This window comes from Pristis pectinata, chromosome 13 (genome assembly GCF_009764475.1).
Source record: "Pristis pectinata isolate sPriPec2 chromosome 13, sPriPec2.1.pri, whole genome shotgun sequence".
NCBI classification, from domain to species: Eukaryota; Metazoa; Chordata; class Chondrichthyes; order Rhinopristiformes; family Pristidae; genus Pristis; species Pristis pectinata.
In genome coordinates this window covers 21,096,927-21,117,980 of record NC_067417.1, presented here as the reverse complement: position 1 = coordinate 21,117,980, position 21,054 = coordinate 21,096,927, and the positions used below count along the sequence as shown (strand labels likewise).

Sequence of the window (21,054 nt, the reverse complement as noted above, 5' to 3'; positions counted from 1 at the left end):
TTGTCCAATGTACCTGCCTCCACTACCACCCCAGTGTTGTGGGAAAAGGTTCTTTCGGGTCTCAAAGGCAGAGGAATCCGGACAGTCTTTGGACTTTAAGAAGAATTTATTTACAAAAACAAACGCAGGAACAGAATGAACGGGAACGGATTCACACACACACTCGGGTAATTGCGAAACTTGAGGGGAGTCGCAATGGGGGTGAAGTGCACACACACACAAAGTAAACTAGTTACAAATGGTCAGGGAAAAACGCAATATGGTGCCTGAACCCCCTGCCTCTGGACAAGCAACAGCTCAACGCTACTGGGAATCTACTTAAAAACGCCCCTAAACCCCTGTGGACGCGCACACTTTTACCAGCGGTCCCTCAACGTGGTTTTGATCCCAGCAGCAATCAAAAGAGGAAGAGCCACGCACATGTGGCATCCTTTATAGTGCTGGAGAACTGGGTGGGGCTAGCTCAGGTAATTCAACAAGTCCAATGGGTCATGGCCAGGTATGAGAGGTATAGACAGGGACCAATGGTTAGGAGTGTGCTGCTAATGGCTGGGTGGAGCTAGACCCTGATTGACAGTGGTGTCACATGACAGCCATGACCTTTCACTTTATACCCAGGCAGCGCATTTCATGCCCCAACCACTCTCTGGGTAAAAAACCTTCCTCTGATATCTCCCTTGAACTTCCCACCCATTACTTTAAAGCCATGCCCTCTTGTATTGAGCATTGGTGCCCTGGGAAAGAGCCGCTGGCTGTCTATCTATTCCTCTTAATATTTTGTACACCTCTATCATGTCTCCTGTCATCCTCCTTCTCTTTAAAGAGTAAAGCCCTAGCTCCCTTAGTCCCTCCTCATAATGCATACTCTCTAAACTAGGCAGCATCCTGGTAAATCTCCTCTGCACCCTTTCCAACGCTTCCATATCCTTCCTATAATGAGGTGACCAGAACTGGACACAGTACTCTAAGTGTGGCCTAACCAGAGTTTTGTAAAGCTGCATCATTACCTCGCGTCACTGTCAGCTTTGTTTCATGGGTAGGGCTTGTACTAACCTACCAACATTTTGCTGTTCATGGTATTGCTGCTTAAGACAACATATTGATTTGAAGGGACCAAGAAAAGAGGCATTTATTTTATGGGTCAACAACAGGCACAGGTAGTTTGCTGCTGTCATCAAATTCTGTTCTACTCTCACTCCTGAGAAGAAACTGGATGGATGCCCTTCTTATTCAGGTACCTTGAATCCACATGGTTAGTGCATGTAGAAGGATTTTGCTGTACCCATTTGGTGAGATCTTGCCAAATAAATTCAAATACTTATTTCCATCTATGTCATTAATGTGAATTGCTTTGTCACCTGTTGGAGAGTGCACAAAGCCTAGGCAAAATAAATTAAGAACTAGAGTAATTGGGATCCAAAGTTGGCTTAGTGATAGATGGGGTAGTGGTGGAAGGATGTTTTTTCTGATTGGTGACCAATGGTCTTTTGCAGGGATCAGTGCTGGGACCCTTGTTGTTTGTGATAGATATTAATGACTTGGATGTAAATGTAGGGAGCATGATCAGCAAATTTGCAGATAACACAAAAATTAGTTCTGCTGTGGAGAACAAAGGTTTTCTGAAGCTAAGCCAGATATAGATCAGATGAAAAGTTGGACAGAACATTGGCAAATGCAATTTAATCCCAATAAGTGTGAGGTAATGTCTTCAAGTAGGAGTAGGACATATACATTAAATGGTAGGGCACTAAGGAATGTTGATAAACATAGGGACCTTGGGAGTTCAAGGCCATAGTTCCCTGAAAGTGGCAACACAGGTGGAGTTGGTGGTGAAGAAGGGAATAGCATATTTACCTTCATAGGACAGGGCTCAGAATGTAAAAGTTGGGACATTATGTTGCGACTATATAAAACACTGGTTAGACCAGACTTGGATAATTGTGTGCAGTCTGGTCACCACATAATATGAAGTATGTGGTAGTGCTCGACAGAGCGCAAAGGATATTCACCAGGAAGTTGCCTGTATTGGACAGACTAGGCTTGTTTTCCCTGGAGCGAAGGAGGCAGAGGGCGACCTTGTTGAGGTATATAAAATTATAAGAGGTATAGATAGCATAGATGGTCCAAATCCTTTTGGTTGGGTCAACAAAAGAAGGGACATGTTTAAGATGAGAGGAAGGAGTTTTAATATGGGATTAGTGTAGATGAGCAAAAAGGTCAGAATGGACGTGGTGTGCTGTATGGCTCTAACTGGTAGAATACAAGTTGGGAGGGAAAGTTACTAAGTCTCTTTCAATTTATTGCATGGTTAGAGATCTGCAGTACAGGAAGATATGCTGGGAAATAGTTAAATATATATTTTATAGTACATTCAGTGCACTGGAGATCAAAGCAGCTCAGTTTATAACATTTTATAGACTGAAAATACAGTACAAATATGAATTAATGAGCATTCATTATTTCTTCCCCAAGTAAATAAGCAGAAAAAAGGTTGATTATTTTTGCCTGAAATATCAAAGTACTTACAAGCACAAAAAACATTAAATTTCTGTGTGTATTGATAAACAATCTTGACCCATAAATGATTTTAACATCAAAAAGCTACTTCAAAGTTTTCACACAAGAAAATGACAACACATAACATTTGCAATTAATGGGACCAGTATATTTAAACCTCAATTTTTGTCTGAGATATTTTAGCCTTTTCTTCATAGAAAGTCTACATTGTGCAGTAGCAGTTATGAAGTAATTGAGCTATTTGTGGAAAAGTTCTACTATAACAAGACATATGAAAAGATATGAAATTTACAGGAACATCACTTCTAAACTGAATGTCACTTAAACTGTTTGTAACAAATTAGGGTCAGAGCACAATAAATACTCTCCTAGCAGCACTATTGGGATTAGTTGACTTAAATTAGCAAAATAATTTTCATGTGGATTAATATTAACATAATTTGATCTTTATAATAGTATATAGCAAGAATATTGCCGACTGGACTTCATTCTGATGATTAAAAATAAAGTAACTCCCTTGAAGCCTCGAGTCTACCCTATGAGAAACTGAATCAAAGTACTTCTGTATTCTCAGATTTAATTGCTAAATTGTAAGGTTAACTGATCAAAGTGTAGCAGTACAACTGAAGAGATAACAGGTCTCAATGGGTCACTCATTGCTGGAAGTATGCAAATGTGAAGACAAAATTGTGGCTCGTGGTCATTTCTCACATGCTTGAGCAGCAAAATAAACCTAACCCCACCAAACACCAACAACAATTGATTTTGCAAATTACTGGGAGATAACTTTAATAAAAGTTTGGCATGTATTTCATATATAATATGCAACAAAAGTTGGTAAAGTTTAGAATTATATTTACACTAAAATAACCAAATGCCATTGGGCAGTGGGAATCTAGATCAAAGCAGAAGTGGGTTTTAAATTTTCCATTTTGGAAAAGATAAGTGTTTGGCTACTGAGTACCATTCAACTGAGATGTCCAAAAACTCAAGTACAAAATTTTAAAGAATGTATCAGCATTTGATCTTCTGCAGCAGATTTTAAACTGAGCATAAGACAGCTCTTGCATATTAGCTTTTGAGTTTAGAGTTTAAAAGCAAATGGCAGTGCTCTCCTAAATTCGTAAATCTGGTGTCATTTAAAAACATATCTTTAAAATTTTGACTGGATCTTCAGAAACAATAAAACTAACAGATGTTAAAATTTCATTTCGATATAATTGGTTAAAAAAAAATCAGGATACCAGTACAGCAGTAAAATGACAGTATTTCCATAACGTAGAAGAATGAGAAGTAATCTATTGAAACAAAAAATTCTCAGAGGAATTGACGGGGTGGATGCCAAGAGGAAATTTCTGCTTTTGGGGGCGAATAGAACTAGGGGGCATGTCCATTTAAGACAGAGATAGAGAAATTTCTTCTCAGAAAATCATGATTCTTTGAAAATCTCTATTCAACTACAGGGGAGTCTAGGAGTATAAGGGAGAAAGCAGGAAAGTGCTGTTGAGGCCAAGAATGGATCAGCCACAATCTTATCTATCACAGAGCAGGCTCAAATGGGCTGATTGGCCTATACCTGCTCTTGTTTATGTTCAAGGAAACTGCAAGAAAATACAGAAAATTAACCCGTATTTAAATCATTTTAGTGATTTATCACCAATCACTTTACACTGTTTAGAAAGGAAATTTATTTTAATAGATGAGTACTTGCTCATTGGTACAGATATTACTCACAGTGAACAAATGAAAATGAATTCTGTGTCTGGTTGTCAGGAATAAAAACATTACGATAACGATTTTGTGATCAACAAATGTTGTATGCACTCATCCCAAACAAAGCATTTATCAACACATACAAGGCATAGATTATGTTGCATAATTATATGGCATAGACTGAAAACATCACAGCTGGATCTTTTGACATTAAATAAAATTTACAATTCAAGATTACATTATTAGCAGCTATTACAATAAATTAAAGAACAAGTGAAATGCCTTCCAGAATAACTGTAGAAAGCTTTATATTTGTTAGCTCATCAGATGAAGAATTTAGATAAACTGGACTAAATTACTACCACGTACACTACATCATGGTGATAACAAAAAAGATTTGCACTGGTAATGGAGGAGCTAGCCAATATTTTTTGTGAAATGTCATTTTTGAGACATCATTGAAAATTGATGCAAAGATCACCAGTTATAAATATAGTCTGAATGTACAAATCAAACTTCTGTAGGCACTGCAGATAGATACAAATTGCATGCATAGCAATAAGCTTCACACAAGGAGAACAACTTAATCACATTTAAGATCAAAAGAAAATCTGAAACAACATGCAAAAATAATCATCAGCATTAATTAATGTCAGTATTTCTAGAGCTTAGGTACAAGACTGGTCATCAGGGAACCAATTTAATTCCAATAAGTAGAAGGGCAAGGGAACAGAGACCAGATTAGGCATTATGAGATGCAATTTAGGATTTTTTGTGCTTGGCCTTAACTCAACTTTCCCATAAGGAATAAGAAAATTTCAGAAATAGTAGGCAAAATCATTTCTACTTTGTGACACAGTATACCAAATAAAAATCAAAGACAACCAATATAGTTATGTTACCCTTACAGCTCAATGAGTAAGTAGATCAGCCATCTTTGTAAAGCTGCATAATCAGACAGGAAGTAGTAAGACCACAACTATTATTGAGCTAGGGAGATAAATCAAAGAAATAGAAACAATCCCACTCCAGCCAACCCGGTCACAAGTCAACAGTTTCTGTTGGCAGGTGCAGAATAGATGCTGTGCCTGAATCTTAATATCGCCTGTGTCTGTTTGATCCATATCCTGCCGACAGGAATGCATGTTTGAGGTTTATCAGAATGCTATAATCCATGAAATTGTACTTATCTTGAATTTGTCACCCTCAAGGTGAGAAGGATTAGAAAAAACATACCAGCTGTGAAATTTTTAGCTGCATTTCATGTTACATTATCAGCTCCAGATAATTAGTGTTTTGTGAAATCCAAGGATTAATAACATATGCCACAAGCCTTTTATCTTTAAAAATGTACATACAAAAAGTGATGGACAGTTCAAGGAAAAGTATTTTTGAAAAGGGAAAGAAGAAAATTTAATTTGTGTAAAAACTGCAATAATTATTCATTTTTGTGCATAATGGTAACATTTATCAGGAGCTCAACATGGGTGGATATTTGCAGCATCAGTGTAACTGAGTTCTTCAATATCTGATGTACTTTACTAAAAAGTGGGATAATTTCCCTGACAAGTCTGAAATAGGGCTCAAAAAGTTGCTTATTATTCAATTGCTTGTATGGTCTATATAAAACTCTGGGATTGCATTTACTTCACTAATTGATGCATAGAATAGAGAAAAAAAATTCATACAGGTCTTGCACTGAAATTAAATAACATCCAATTATTGATAAAATCTTAAACACATGGGTGTTACCAGCACCAGTCAGCTGGTTTCTGGTCCACCAACACTTCATCCCACCCACAGCATAGTTAATTTAAAATGGGAATCTTCAGGATGAAGTCCTGGTCTCCGAAAGGTAGAAGCGGTACATGAGTCCTACGACACCGGCTGCAAAAACAGGAATAAGCCAATTTGTCCACCAGCTGGAAAAGAAAACACACTTTGTTAGAAATCCAATTAAAATATTATATAACATTGCCAAAAATTTTACTTTGCTGATAAAAAAAATTAAACTAGTGCAGGCATGTACAGAAAAAAATGATAAACTGCTTATCAATTGGCTGTTACAAGTCTTAACTTTTTTTTTTGCTCCTTTCAGAAAAAAAAATGATTGGAAAGTTTACAAGTTAATATCTTTTGGCCAAAACCTGTCAAGTACCAGGAAAGGAATATTCTAAAAGCAAGCAATACATTGACACTCGAACAATTCAACGGTGATCTGCCATCCCATTCCCAGCAAAACAAATGACTGAGAAAAACAACATGGTGGAAGACAGACAAATCTAATTAAAATGAATGTTAAGTAGGGATCCCAAAGCTTACTACAAATGAGGAATCAATTTAATAGAAAAAAAACTGCTCTTCCTTCAATTGGGATTTTGCTAGAGCATAGAAATTTTGCTCTGATGAGTGAATCAGTGGATGACGTGGGGAGGTGAAACAAACCTTTAAGTTACATCATGAAAATCCAAGTCAGGGAAATGCCATTTCAGCTTGAAGTTTAGCCAATACTATGAGTATCAAGGTTCATGTAAACTCTTCAATTATTAGAACTATTCATTCCAAAATATTTTGCACATCAATTTTTAATTAATTGATTGTGATGAATATAATTTATATCCATATTCTCTGGACTAATTCCAGATTCACCAATCCATACTTTGTCAATGAGATCCTCACTCAAATTTATTCTGTTATTAGAGCTATAAGGTCTATAACCCTGGAGTACTTGTATTCCTTTGTATTAATGTCCCTTAGTACATAATGCTATTAGAATATCATCTTTGATTCACCCTTACACACTATTCTGAATTGGTTTGACCAATCTTTAAGGCTCTATATATTCTTTAAACTTATCCACCAAATTTTACTTTGATTACTTCTCGAAATTAGAAGTGATAAATCTAATCACTTACTTACTATATAATCCACTTAAAGCCTATTGTATTTTTTTTTAACTTGTGCTCCTTCTTCACCCCCAATATACATCTTGATATACTTTGTCTTTTGTACAGACAATAAGACAATCCTCCATAAAATATTTCACATCTCTGCTATATTTTATTTAAGTATTTGAAAGTTTATTTCCAATCAAGGATTTTTTAAATTAGTCTTGTGTTGTGACATGTTAAAGGTTCGCTGGAAATCTCAATGAATAAAGATAATATGAATTGATACTAGAGCAGTGTAGATTAATCTAAAAAGACTATCACTTCTAATTGATGTTGTCTCATAGGTAAATATGAAGGAATTTGGCATTTCCATTTTGAAGATAAGCTGATAGGTTTATAGTTTTCTGAGTTATTAGTTAAGTTGGGCAGGATGGGGAAAGGAGGAGGAAAAAAGATATTACATGAGGCACAGTTGATTGCACACAGTACATTTGTTCATGCTAAAACTCAGATGGTGAAACTATCTGAATGAATCTGCCTGGATGCTTCCCTTTTGTTAAAGTAAACAGGTGAATGAAACTACTGGAAGATGCAACTCTGCCTAAATTAAGCAAAAGTAGGCATTTTATTTGTTATTGGTTGACATTGGAAAAAAAAGGCTTGAAATATTCATTTCAAGCTTCTTTTGTTATCCAGTCTGAATTGTTTAACTCCAATTTGTTTTTCTATGGTTTCTTCTAAGCTTCCATATATTTAGTAAAATACTTTAAAAGCTTCAAATGTTGTTGCAGAGGTTTCTCCTAGTAGACTCAGTGTTGATAAATTGCTAGATTCAAATTTTGCAAATTGGTATGAAAGCATTGTAATCTCTGGGGAAAACTACCATGAAGATTTGAACACAAGCAGCAAGTGGCTTTATTCATCGCAGAATGAGGGGATGCTGTTCATAACAAGAGGTCTTCTACCACACTTATTAGTTTTGATTCACTCATCACTTTTTCATAAGGACAACCCCAACTACTATCTAATTGAGAAATGCCACTTGTAATTACAGAAGGTAGAGTCAACTTATAAATTTTCTGTGATGTTTTTAACTGTTACTTAAGCCTACCGTACCTAGATTGGCTTGAAGATGTCGTAATTAACACATCCTGAGGAGAAAATGAAAAATGTTTAGTATGTTCATATGAAATTCTTCACAAAAAGAATAAGATAACAAGCAGGGAGTCTATTATTCAACCTTCCCATTACCCTGCTATACTTTAAAAAGCTGAAATTGTTTAGAGTAGAACATGTTTTATAAATTAAATAATGAATTTAGGTGACACATAGTTTCATTCTAAGAAAGTTCTTGCACTTTAAACTCTCAAAGCTTGAACTTGCTTTACAGTCAGACTTAATTTTGACATCACAGTACTGCCACAATGCAATAAGAGCAGTGCTAGATTGTTCAGCAAAATACAAAGCAAGGAAGATTGAATAATCTGGTTGAAGCATAAATATTAGAAAGAACACCAGGGATAATTCACTTTCTTTTATTCTGAATGATGCCACAGGACCTTTTTCGTCTGCCTGTAAAGGCAGTTTGAGACTCAATTTAATGGCTCCTGTGAAAGATGGCATCTCCACCAGTGTAGACCTCTCTCCAGTGTCAGACTAGATTTTATGCACAAGACACTGGAGGACGGGGGTGTGTTGGGGGTGAGGGGAGGGGGCATTGACAGAGAAGCAAAACTGTCACAACAGTGACTCAGAGACAAAACCAAGTAAGATTTGAAATGTAGTAAGGGTGAGATCTCTTACTGTTTCTCTATTCAACTGAATTTTAATTGTGGTGTTGAGTTTGGATTACTGAGAAGTGGTAGGTTTTTTTGTGAAGTAAGAATAAATGGATTTTCTTCTTCTACTGAATCTCACTTGATGATATCTGATGTTATTAGCGGTTATTAAAGTAAACAAAATCAAAACAGGAATGTAGCGGTAGATAGATGAAGCAAAACAAAATAGCAGAACTGCCAGAGCAAATAAAGAGCATGGGGAACTTGATATATCAGATTGTTGATTCATGTTATATCAAGGACAAACCAAATTCTGTAATGATAAACAATTATTATAATGGAGGAAGAAAATCAAACTGAAAAATATTTCTTCCACCAAATACAGATTTCATGAAAGATATCTTTGGAAAATGCATCCGTTGCTGTTATTGGGTTAAGTCCAATTAATATACTTCCTGAATCACTTATTAAAACTACTTTAAGTGGGTAGTATCTGATTACATTTCAGAACAAGACATTTGCTCTACCAATTTTTTTTAAGAAAAGATATTTTTAGAAAGTACTAGAACAAATAATGTGTAAACTAGATTAAGGGAAGATCTCTAATTTGAAGGACATTGAAAAATTTAGCACAAATGTTATATGCCATTTAGTCAAAAAATACTAACCAATAGTAGCTTTTGTCACCTTTAAATGGGCAAAGTAATCAAAATGCTTCAACTTCACCAAATGACATTGAATTTAAAACAAAAATGACCAATGACTTAATGATGTCAGTATTAAGTATTTCACACATAAATTTCACGTGAAGCAGCAGCAAAAGAGCTATTAGATAATGGACAGCACAGTGGCAGTCAGGAGAACTACTGCCTCACAGGTCTAGCATCCCAGATTCAATCTTACATCTGGTGCTTTGTGTCTAAAGTTTATACATTCTCCCTGTAACCGTGTGGATTTCCTCTGGATAATCTGGTTTCCTCCCACATCCCAAAAATTTATGGGTTGGTAAATTAATTGTCCATTGTAAATTGACCCTATTGTGCAGGCAAATGGTAGAATCTGGGGTGAGCTGATAGGAACATAGGGAAAATAAAAATGGAATTAGTGTAAATGGGTGCTTGATGGTCAGAATGGACCTGGTGGAATGAAGGACCTGTTTCCATGTTGTTTTATTCTAAAATTTACTGTTTACTTTCAACAGCAAATTGGAAACAACAGAAAAAGCCATTTGCCACATTATTAATAGCAATTCTCATGAGCTGATTTTAATTTTAAATGGCGAGATGGAGTAAATTGTTGAAACTGTACACTATTATAAGACATTTATTCATAATCAGTTTGATGACTGACATTTTTTTTCCTTACCTTAGAATTTTCTTTTCGATCAGCCTATAAAACAAAGCATTTATTTTTAAAGATATGTTATCAAGCAGCAAAGAAAATGCAGAATGTTGTAAATCTGGTATAAAAGATGTTGCAGGCAGTTATATGTTTAAAGTTTTTTTAAAAATGCTGGAAATAATTCAGTAGGTCATACAGCATCTGTGGAGAAAAACAGATTTATCATTTAATTGACCCAAAACATTAACTTCGTTCCTTCCTCCACAGAAGCTGTCTGACCTACTGAATATTTCCAGCATTTTTAAAAAACTTTAAACATATAACTGCCTGCAACATCTTATTTAAAAATTTGAAGTGCTATTTCTTGAAGATGCACATTACTTTGCAGGGCTGCAATCAGAAAAGATTGTTTTTAAAATAGACAATTCCTTTCACCCTCAAAACAATATCATCATTCTGTGATTACCATTAGTGGAATGAAATGGGCTCCAATTAATCAGAACAGTAATTTTTATCCTCCTTCATAGTCCAGAGTGAAAACAAAAATGAAACAAAATCTTCCAGTAGCTGACATGCATGGAGTGGTATAAAGTGCTGGGTTATATTCTCTCCAGATTTCTGAGCTCAGGTGGAAGGTCCAGATATGTTCTCTACCCCTACTGATTGAAACAAAACAGAGAAGATGGACAGATAGAAGAATGTCTAAAGCATTCCCTACTTTCACCTGCCCCAAGTAAATGAGGTGTAATTTTCTGAGTGGGACATAGACATGCCATACTCGCCACACAAATATATTGATATCGCACACCTACCTTGTTCACATCTGGAAAGGTAACTTTGTTGGCCAGGAAGGTCCTGGAATTAAGCAACAAGCCCTGCATGGTGCAAGGGCCTTGAGAAATGTCACTGATATACATGGTCAGGCAAGATCATGCCTTTGTTTAACTAAATGGAGGCAAAGCCAGACCCCCAACTTCATGGTCCATCAAAACTGCCAAGGTTTTTCAACATTTCTGAAGGTTATAAACAATCAGAAGTATTCAAAAACTTATGAATAGAAGCAATATAAAAAATTGAGTTTATAAAAAAAACCAAAATAGCTTGGGTAATTTGAAGTAATATTAGTTAAGCAAAATGTGATTTGCATTTTTATGTTTCTACATCCCAGCTGTAAAATCCTTTCAAATGAAAGGATTTGTGGATCCAGACCCACAATGGGAAAAATTTTTCTGCAGTGCAATACTGAAAATTTTCAGCCAGCCCCAGTCCACCTTGGATTCCATGAGGACTCCAGTGGAGTGCAGTAGGAGAGAAAGTTAAGGAAAAGAAAAGAAGTTCAGCCAGCAAGTTGAAGACTTCCACATTCATGTGGGAATCCTGAACATGCCAGCATGCAAGAGGGAAAATGCAGGCAGTTCCTTGCAAGCATCTAGCACAACATTACCAAATCCAAGCTAAATTCAGATCACCGAAGGTTATTGCTTATAAGCAAGTAACCTAAACATTCTCATGCAGAACACAGATTAGCAAGAAGAAAACCAATAAACAGATTTTTTCTTAAAAACCACTAGTTAATGCATTCCAGTAGGTTACTAATAGTAATTAACAAAAAAAATAATTTTGGCAAAACTAAGCCTACATTCATGCAAAGTTAAACCACTTGAAAGTTAATTAAAAATTCAATGCATTAGGAGCAATAGATAGATTATATTCCATACCAAATCAAGTTCTCCAATGAAATATTGCTTCAGCATCTCTCTGGCATCAGATGAATGTCCCACATCTTCAAAGCTTTCTGTAGCATCTCCTCCAGCTTGTTCAAAGAGCACCTCCTCTCCACCAGGATGCTACAATAAAATAAATGTGTACCCAATTCTTAAATGCATCCCAATCAGCATTTTTCATGGTTTGGTGTAAATAAACCATTTACAACATCACGCTTTCATTCATCGCAATTTCAATATTCCAACACTATTGATTTATGATTATTCCATCTTTCATTTCTATTTATATGTTTTCATACTTGTGATCACCTGTTTGTAGAAATTTCTATCACTCAACACCTATAACATGGCTAACCCCATTCTATCAGATCCTTCCAACAACTGAGGAATGTGTTAGGTCACGTGCAAGGCTCAGGATGAATAGGTTCTTAAATATAGAGTAAGTTAGCATTATATAGCTGGCATTGTATTAGAATTACACAAGTAGTTGAGCTAGAATAACTATTGGAATTAAGTTAGGTAAAACAAAACACACTAGGTCTTACTGTTATTGCCAAATTCTTAATTACTATAAACCAAGATCATCACTCAGAAACATTTTCAGGACCAAACTTCTTTACTTATCTGAAGAGATAGAGAACTCTGTTGTTACCCCCGACTCACTGTTGGCTACAGCTGGTCAGAGTCCAAGGGAGTCTGTCTGTGCATTGATTAGCTCACAGATTTATACAGTTTGAATACGTGAGAGATGAAGGTGTTCACATTCCCTGATGGTCTACAATGTATACGACAGTTACTCCTTTATCTGTACTTCTTGTACGTTGGCTACAAACACATATGCAACCGCTTGCTGACAAGTTCTTACCAAACAAGGACTTGTTATTCATTCTTTACACATCCTATTATCCTGATATTGTGTCCATACCCTTACTCTGTACATCATCTTTTCCAGCACTTTTTAAGCTTACTGCGGCTCTAACCCTGAATTCTTAACCCTTTGAGCCCTTTATTTTACAAAAATCTCATCATTACACCATAGCAGGAAAGGATGTGAGAATGGAATGTAAGTTACTCAGTAGGGGTCAGTGTTTGGAAAACCTGGGAAATGTGCCTAGAGAGCAAATCCCTCCTGAGATTGGGGATTAGAGTCTTCAGTTACCAATAAATAATGAAGACTTGTGTACAGAAAACATCAAAGGTTTAATAATTTGAATACACCAATAAGCATGCACAACAACTGATTTGATGACTAACATTTTATGCATCAAATGTACAGTCTTGACTCTGGCATTACAAGCACAATTGCCTTAGATTGCTAACTATATCTATGCAGTTTGCAGAATTTTCTAAATGCAAGTATGCTAAGCCCTTTCAGTCAGTTTATGGGAATTAAAGAGGATTTCACCTCAGCACTTGAACATTTGAATGTTTCTTTGCTATTTCCAAAAGACTGGAAAAAAATTTAAAACAAATGGGAGGCCTCTCAAACCTGCCCACCATTCAATATCATGGCCAATCTGCCCCTGGCCACATTTCCTCTTTTGTACCAATCACATTGCCTGACAAGTTGAGAGCTTTACCAGATAAGTTTCAGATTTAAAATTTAGAATTGCTCATTTTGATATCATTGTGATTATGAATGTGGCAACTTTAATTGACATTTGTTGCAAGTGAATGATTCAGCCTGTATTCTTTTTTCTTAGCATAAATACTGAAAAACATAAGAAATTTTGAGGCATTTACAAATTAGTAATCAAAGTAACATGCATAACTAGAACTAGACATATGTCAAAGGTTTTCTGAGAAAAACAGAAAAGCAGAAGAATGTCTCAGCAATGACTGGAACAAAAAGCGGTAGACACGGTATACATGGACTTTAGCAAGGCTTTTGACAAGGTCCATGGTTGTCTTTTGCAATTTTGACACCAATCCCCAGATGTCGTGATATATTGGCTTAAATTTTCCAAAATTCCCAAGATTCAGGAAAAGTTCCATTTGATTGGAAAATGAAGCTTGTTTATTCAAAAGGGAAAAGGCAGAAAGCAGGAAAGTCACTGCTGACAGGGCAGTCAGCTTAACCACTGTTGTTAGAAGCTATTAGTAAAGTCTTTGGGGATCTCTTCCTAAAATGCACAGTAGAAGCAGATGCTAAATATTTTGATGGCAGAGTTATAAAGATCCTTGATAAACAATGGAATGAAAGGCAACATGGGGTAGATAGAAATAGGAGGTTGAGATCACAATCAGATCGGCCATGATCATACTAAACACTGAGCAGGCTCGGGGGCAGAGTGGCCTATTCCTAATTCATACGTACGTTTATAAGAACTTAACAAGGTCAATAAACAATCTGCTGGAGGAACTCAACGGGTCGAGCAGCACCCGTGGGAGGAAAGAAATTGTTGAAGTTTTGGGTCAAAACCCTGATCAGGACTGAGAGTGGAGCGGCGAGGTGGCCAGTATAAAGGGAAAGGGGGTGGTAAAGCAGGAGACCAATGTGATTGGTGGACTGAGGGGTGAAAGATGACAGGCAGGTTGTGCCAAGTAGGGGTGGAGTTGGGAGACAGTGGCAGGAGATGGAGGCAAAGAGAGAGAGAAAAAAATCAGAGGCAGATAATGAATGGAGATGAGCAGGAACAAAGGGCTACCAGTGCTGGAATCTGATAAGGAGGTGAGGATGGGAACCTTTAGGGCAGAGGTTTTCAACCTGTGGTCCGTGGACCCCCGGGGGTCTGCGGCGGGTTGCCAGGGGGTCCGTGAGCAAGCCAAGAAAAAAAAATGGAAAAGCGACCTGTTACTTGCTTGCTCCAGTTTTCCACTATTCAGAAAATTGGCCATATCTATTCTATCTGTTATAGGTGACAATCTTAGAGACTTAGATGGTGGTCCTTCTGGTAAGCTGCCGCTTAATATTCGATTTGTGTAGTCAGTAGTGTTCACTTCTCACTACTATTCTGTTGTGCACTGTAGTGTTAGTGAGACTGAGTGACGTTGTTGGTGTGCCTTAATAATATGGCTTACCATGCATTTACACCACAGTGACGTCACTGTTAAACGAAGTGTGCAAGTGTGTAAATTTTAGATTAGTTTTGATAATTTTGTTTATCAGTAATAGTGATTAAACTGTCCAGCGTGTATTGCTGAGTATGGAGAAATTTCTGAAGAGAAAAGCTGACCAGAAACCGAAAGATTCTGATGACGAAGGGGATAAGGGTGACCGAAAGAGAAAACAACGCAAGTACGATCCAGAATACATTTCATATGGCTTCATCGCAGTGGGGACAAATGCGGACCAACCTCTCTGTGTTGTGTGTTTGCAAACACTGTCCAACGATGCAATGAAACCAGCGAAATCGAAGCGCCATTTAACAACAGTGCATCCAGATATTGCCAGTAAGCCGAAGGAATATTTTGAGCGGCAAAAGGAGCTGTACCTCAAGCAGAAAGGCAAAATGACAGCCTGCACCACTGTAAATGAGAAGGCTCTTCATGCATTATATTTGGTAGCATTACGAATAGCACGTTCCAGAAAGCCTCACTCAACCAGAGAAAAGCTTATACTGCCTGCAGCAGTAGATATGTGCAAAGTTGTACTGGGAAAAAAATCCAGTCAAAAACTGAAAGCCATTCCACTGTCTGATAACACAGTAAGCAGAAGAATTGGCGATATGGCGGAAGATATACAGAGCCAGCTGATAGCACATCTTCAGCAAGTCAGATTTGCGACTCAGCTCGATGAAAGTACTGATGTTGCCAGTGCTGCGCAGTTGTTGGTTTATGTTCGATATTGCTGGGAAGGAAAGGCTTTGGAAGACTGTTTCGCAAGGCGGTCCCAGGGCGTAGAACTGGTGAAGAACTTTTCCGTGTGCTTGACACTTTTTTTTGTACAATCGGCATTGGCATGGACATAGTGTATTGGAGTATGCACGGATGGCGCTGCCGCAATGACGGGACGGAAGTTGGGTCTAGTCGCACGAGTGAAAGAAGTAGCTCCACATGTAGCAGCAACCCACGGCATGATTCACTGTGAGGCTTTGGCTGCAAAGGATATGGATGAAAATCTCACAGATGTGTTTTCCACGTACATTAAAATCATTAACTTTATCAAAGCCAGGCCGCTCAATCATTGTTTGTGTGAAAACATGCCATGAAATGGAAGCCGAGCATACGCATTTATTGCTACATACAGAAGGTCAGTTGGCTGTCACGAGGCTGCGTTGTACAGCGCGTATATGAACTGCAAGGTGAACTGTTCATTTTTCTAAATGAGCATAACGGATCATTGGCACAGTTCTTGACAGATGAGACGTGGGTTGCCAGATTAGCTTGTCTTGCAGATATTTTCAACATTTTGAACAGCTTAAATCTATCATTGCAGGGACTTAGCTCAATGTTCTGAAAACGCATGACAAAATCAATGCCTTCCAGAAAAAACTCTGTATCTGGAAGGGAAGATGTGAGCAAGGCATCTATGATATATTTCTGTTGCTGGCTGACTTTCTGACAGTGAACGAGACTAAGACAGAGGCCATTGCGAGCACCGTTTTGAACCATATTCAACAGCTGTCACATTATTTCCACGAGTATTTCGGCGACGATGACATGAGCATATTTGATTGGATTCGAAATCCATTTGAATGTATGCTTACTGATTTAACTGGACATGAACAAGAAGAATTGGCTGAACCGTCATCTGACAGGACTTTGCACTTGCAGTTCAACTGAATATCACTGTTGTTGTTCTGGATAGCACATTCCCAGGAGTATCCACTGCTGTCCGGCAAAGCCGTCAATGTTCTGTTACCATTTGCAACCACTTACTTGTGCGAAATAGCATTTTCTGCAGTCACTGCCATGAAAACCAAATACAGATCAAGACTGAATATTGAGAATGACATACGCGTATGTTTGTCGCACATACCACCACGTTTGGACAAACTCTGCAGTGCAAAACAGGCACAACCTTCACATTGAACTGAACACTGAAAGACACCGCTGGTAATTATCAGTGATTGAAATAGTCACTATTTCAATAGGGCCTATGTGCAGTAATTTAAGTGTTGTATGCATGAATTATTGATTGTTTGATTTTGTGGGCTTTGGGGGTCCGCCATCTAACAAGGACATGTTCTGGGGGGGGCCGCAGCATGAAAAAGGTTGAAAACCACTGCCTTAGGGGACAGGTGAATCACCTCAGACTCCTGTCTCACCACTCCCCTTTGCTGATCTTCTCTTTGATGGCAACTAAAAAGAGTTTGAAATCATTTCTTCCAGTTTCTTAACAAGTTTGGATCCAATACAAATGTTGAACAGAAAACGTGCTTTAAGATTAGTTTTCTTTAAATTACAAATTACTGACATTCCAAATAAAGTGGTGGACTGGACACAGTCCATCATATTTATGAGCAATCGGAATGAGTAACCATAAATATCAAATGGAAATAACCTGACCTGCTGTGCATACCTAATATTTTCTGTTTTTATATCATAAATATCAAATTGGGAAGCACGACATCTAAAATTGTCACTTTTCATTGCAAATTTGATATATTTAATTACCACAACATTCAATGTTATATAAAATTCAACGCTCATCTTTCATTTGAAAACATTACAACCATGGAAAGAAAAGTTAAAACAGAAAAATTCCCCTACCTCAAAAGCCAAGACTTTAAGTTTCTTGCATGTTTTGGTTTAATAAAATGTTTAATTTTAACTGTTGACTATGTCAGTAAACTATCTGGAAAATGTACTTGAACAGGATACAGATAAATGTTGGAAGTGATACATTATGAGTTGAAAGATGAAAGAAAGCCGAGTAAGTAGTTGAAGGCAGTATTTGGATGTAGTTGGAACTCATAATACCAAAGTGATGAAATCTTTTTATTGGAAAGACTTGTTTGTTTAAGCCCTGCACTCAATCTTGGGAAGGCTGTTGACAGGATTCTGACTTGGAGGCAGTCAGATCCCTGCAGATGGTAACACAAGAGACACAAGAGATTGTTTGTTGCTCCAGATTCCAGCATCTGCAATCTGCTGGAGGAACTCAGCAGGTCGAGCAGTATCTGTATGAAGAAAGGAACTGTCAACATTTAGGGTCGAGACCCTGCATGACAACTAAGAGTGCAGAGGGGAGTGGTGAGACAGGAGACTGAGGTGATTGGTCACCTCAGACACCTGTCTCACCACTCCCCTTCTCTTTATACATGAAAATAAATGCCATTAAGCTGGAAATAGTGCAAAGGAAATTTACGAGGATGTTGCCAGGACTTGAGGGATTGAGTTATGGAGAGAGGTTGAGTAGGTTGGGATATTTTTTCATTAGAACATTGGAGAATGAGGGGTGTATAAAATTTTATAAAAGGTATATAAGATCATGAGGGGCATAGATAGGGTCAATGTGCAGTCTTTTTCCTAGGGGTGGGAAATCAAGAACTAGAGGGCATAGGTTTAAGGTGAGAGGGGAGAGATTTAATAGGAACCCAAAGGACAACCTTTTCCACCCAGAGAGTGGTCAATATATGGAATGAGCTGCCAGAGGAAGTGGTTGAGGCAGGTACATTAACAATATTTAAAAGGTACTTGGACAGGTACATGGATGGGAAAGGTTTAGAGGGATATTGGCCAAACGTATGCAAATGGGTCTAGCTTAGATGGGAATCTTGGTTAACATGGACCAATTGGGCCTAAGGGCCCATTTCCATGCTGCATGACTGTAAATGAGAATGGGAAGATGCACAAGGGAATGGAATCTTGCTGGAAATTGAAGATTTTTATTTACAAATGCTCAGCTGTCCATTTTTTGAGAAACATTATTGGTATTGGTATATTATTGTCACTTGTACCGAGGTACAGTGAAAAGCTTGTCTTACAAACCGATCATACAGGTCAATTCATTACACAGTGCAGTTAATTGAGTCAGTACAGAGTGCATTGAGGTAGTACAGGTAAAAACAATAACAGTAGAGAGTAAAGTGTCACAGCTACAGAGAAAGTGCAGTGCAATAAGGTGCGAGGTCACAACAAGGTAGATCGTGAGGTCATAGTCCATCTCATTGTATAAAGGAACCGTTCAATAGTCTTATCACAGTGGGGTACAAGCTGTCCTTAAGTCTGGTGGTACGTGCCATCAGGCTCTTGTATCTTCTACCCGATGGAAGAGAGAACGTCCTGGGTGGGAGGAGTCTTTGATTATGCTGGCTGCTTCACCAAGACAACGAGAGGTAAAGACAGAGTCCAAGGAGGGGAGGCTGGTATCTGTGATGCGCTGGGCTGTGTCCACAACTCTCTGCAGCTTCTTGCGGTCTTAGGCAGAGCAGTTGCCGTGCCAAGCCATGATACATCCAGATAGGATGCTTTCTATGGTGCATTGGTAAAAGTTGGTGAGAGTCAAAGGGGACAAACCAAACTTCTTTAGCCTCCTGAGGAAGTAGAGGCACTGGTGAGCTTTCTTGGCCGTGGCATCTACATGATTTGACCAGGACAAGCTGTTGGTGATGTTCACTCCCAGGAACTTGAAGCTCTCAACCCTCTCGACCTCAACACCATTGATGTAGATGGGTGCATGTACACCGCCCCCTTTCCTGAAGTCAATGACCAGCTCTTTTGTTTTGTTGACATTGAAAGGTTGTTGTCATGACACCATTCCACTAAGCCCTCTATCTCCTTCCTGTACTCCGAATCATCGCTGTTTGAGATACAGCCTACAACGTTGGTATCATCTGCAAACTTGTAGATGGAGTTAGAGCAGAATCTGGCCACACATTCGTGGGTGTATAGGGAGTAGAGTAGAGGGCTGAGGACGCAGCCTTGTAGGGCACCAGTGTTGAGAATAATCGTGCCGGAGGTATTGCTGCCTATCCTCACTGATTGCAGTCTGTTTGTTAGAAAGTCAAGGATCCAGTTACAGAGAGAGGTGTTGAGTCCTAGGTCTCGGAGTTTGGTGACAAGCTTGCTTGGAATTATTGTATTGAAGGCAGAGCTGTATTTAGATTATTTATTTTAGTTTATTTATTTTAAAAGTGAAGTGTCAAGGGGAACTCTTAATTAGCCTAGGAATAGAGACTACGGGTTAAATTCTTGGAGGTGGGATTAATATGGATGGCTGCCCACTGACCGGCATGGATGTGGTGGGCCGAATGGCTTGTTTCCATGCTATATTACTCTATTAAATACAAGGTACACATTGCTTTAAATGTGCTAAAAGATACAACAAAAAGGCATATTTCAAATCCATTAATACAGAATAACACGATATGACTTTAACATTTGAACATAACCCTTGCACAATGGAGTGGATCATTGCTAGGACCGTAAAACCTGTTTTACAGCGTCATGTTACAATTAAAACTTGAATTCAAAACTACATTTATGCTCTTAAATCCAAAAATTGTGTGCATATTTAAATCGGCCACAATGTTAAATTCTCTTTTTCAAAAAAAAAAGTCGATCATGCACATTGAAGTATTTTTTTAAACTGTTACATTTTATAACACTATCTTATGAAATTGAATGAGAGGCCTGGCAGCAGATAACATCAAACGTGAAACTAACCTCCTCCAGAAATTTGGAAACATCGTACACTTTGTCGTGTATTACCAACCACGTAGATTTGCTTTTGTTATGAAGTTTTATTTCTTCCATGGAGAAATAATTCACCTTCGGCTCATTATCAACGCTGTTACATTGCTCCCCCATTTTGCAGCTTCCCCAGCTCAGTGAACCCCAGCAACACTTCCTCCACACCGGGCGGAGCGCAATCTCATCACATGATCATCGTCTCGCGACGGCTCAGCTGACAACGGCCAATTACGTCATCGCGATGGTCGTTAACGCAAGGCGTTCGCGCCGAGGACATCGGAGAGGTGGCGGTGAGACCACGTGAACACGCCACCGAGAATGGCTTGTCGTTCCTGATCAAATCTCACCTGAATAATCTCCAACTGAATTACTCCAAGTATTTCCTTTGCCGAACATAAAGGAAAAATGTTGTTAATCTGAAATGATAATCGTGGTTTACAGTAAATCTTCACATTTGAAATATTAAACCGTGTATTTTAACTGTATTGAGGGATGGGACGGACCTGACCC

At 38.1% G+C, this 21,054-nt stretch overlaps 1 protein-coding gene across 1 annotated transcript; it reads right to left on the bottom strand.

Annotated features, from left to right (window-relative positions):
- Positions 1 to 4,190: 4,190 nt before the first annotated feature.
- Positions 4,191 to 20,761, bottom strand: LOC127577391 (cytochrome b5). The gene is made up of 5 exons (XM_052028568.1): positions 20,518 to 20,761; positions 11,959 to 12,087; positions 10,265 to 10,288; positions 8,238 to 8,272; positions 4,191 to 6,152 (listed from the first exon to the last, which is right to left on the bottom strand). Exons 1-5 carry the CDS (start codon positions 20,659 to 20,661, stop codon positions 6,059 to 6,061), a joined length of 426 nt encoding a protein of 141 aa, XP_051884528.1. The 5' UTR covers positions 20,662 to 20,761; the 3' UTR covers positions 4,191 to 6,058.
- Positions 20,762 to 21,054: the final 293 nt, after the last annotated feature.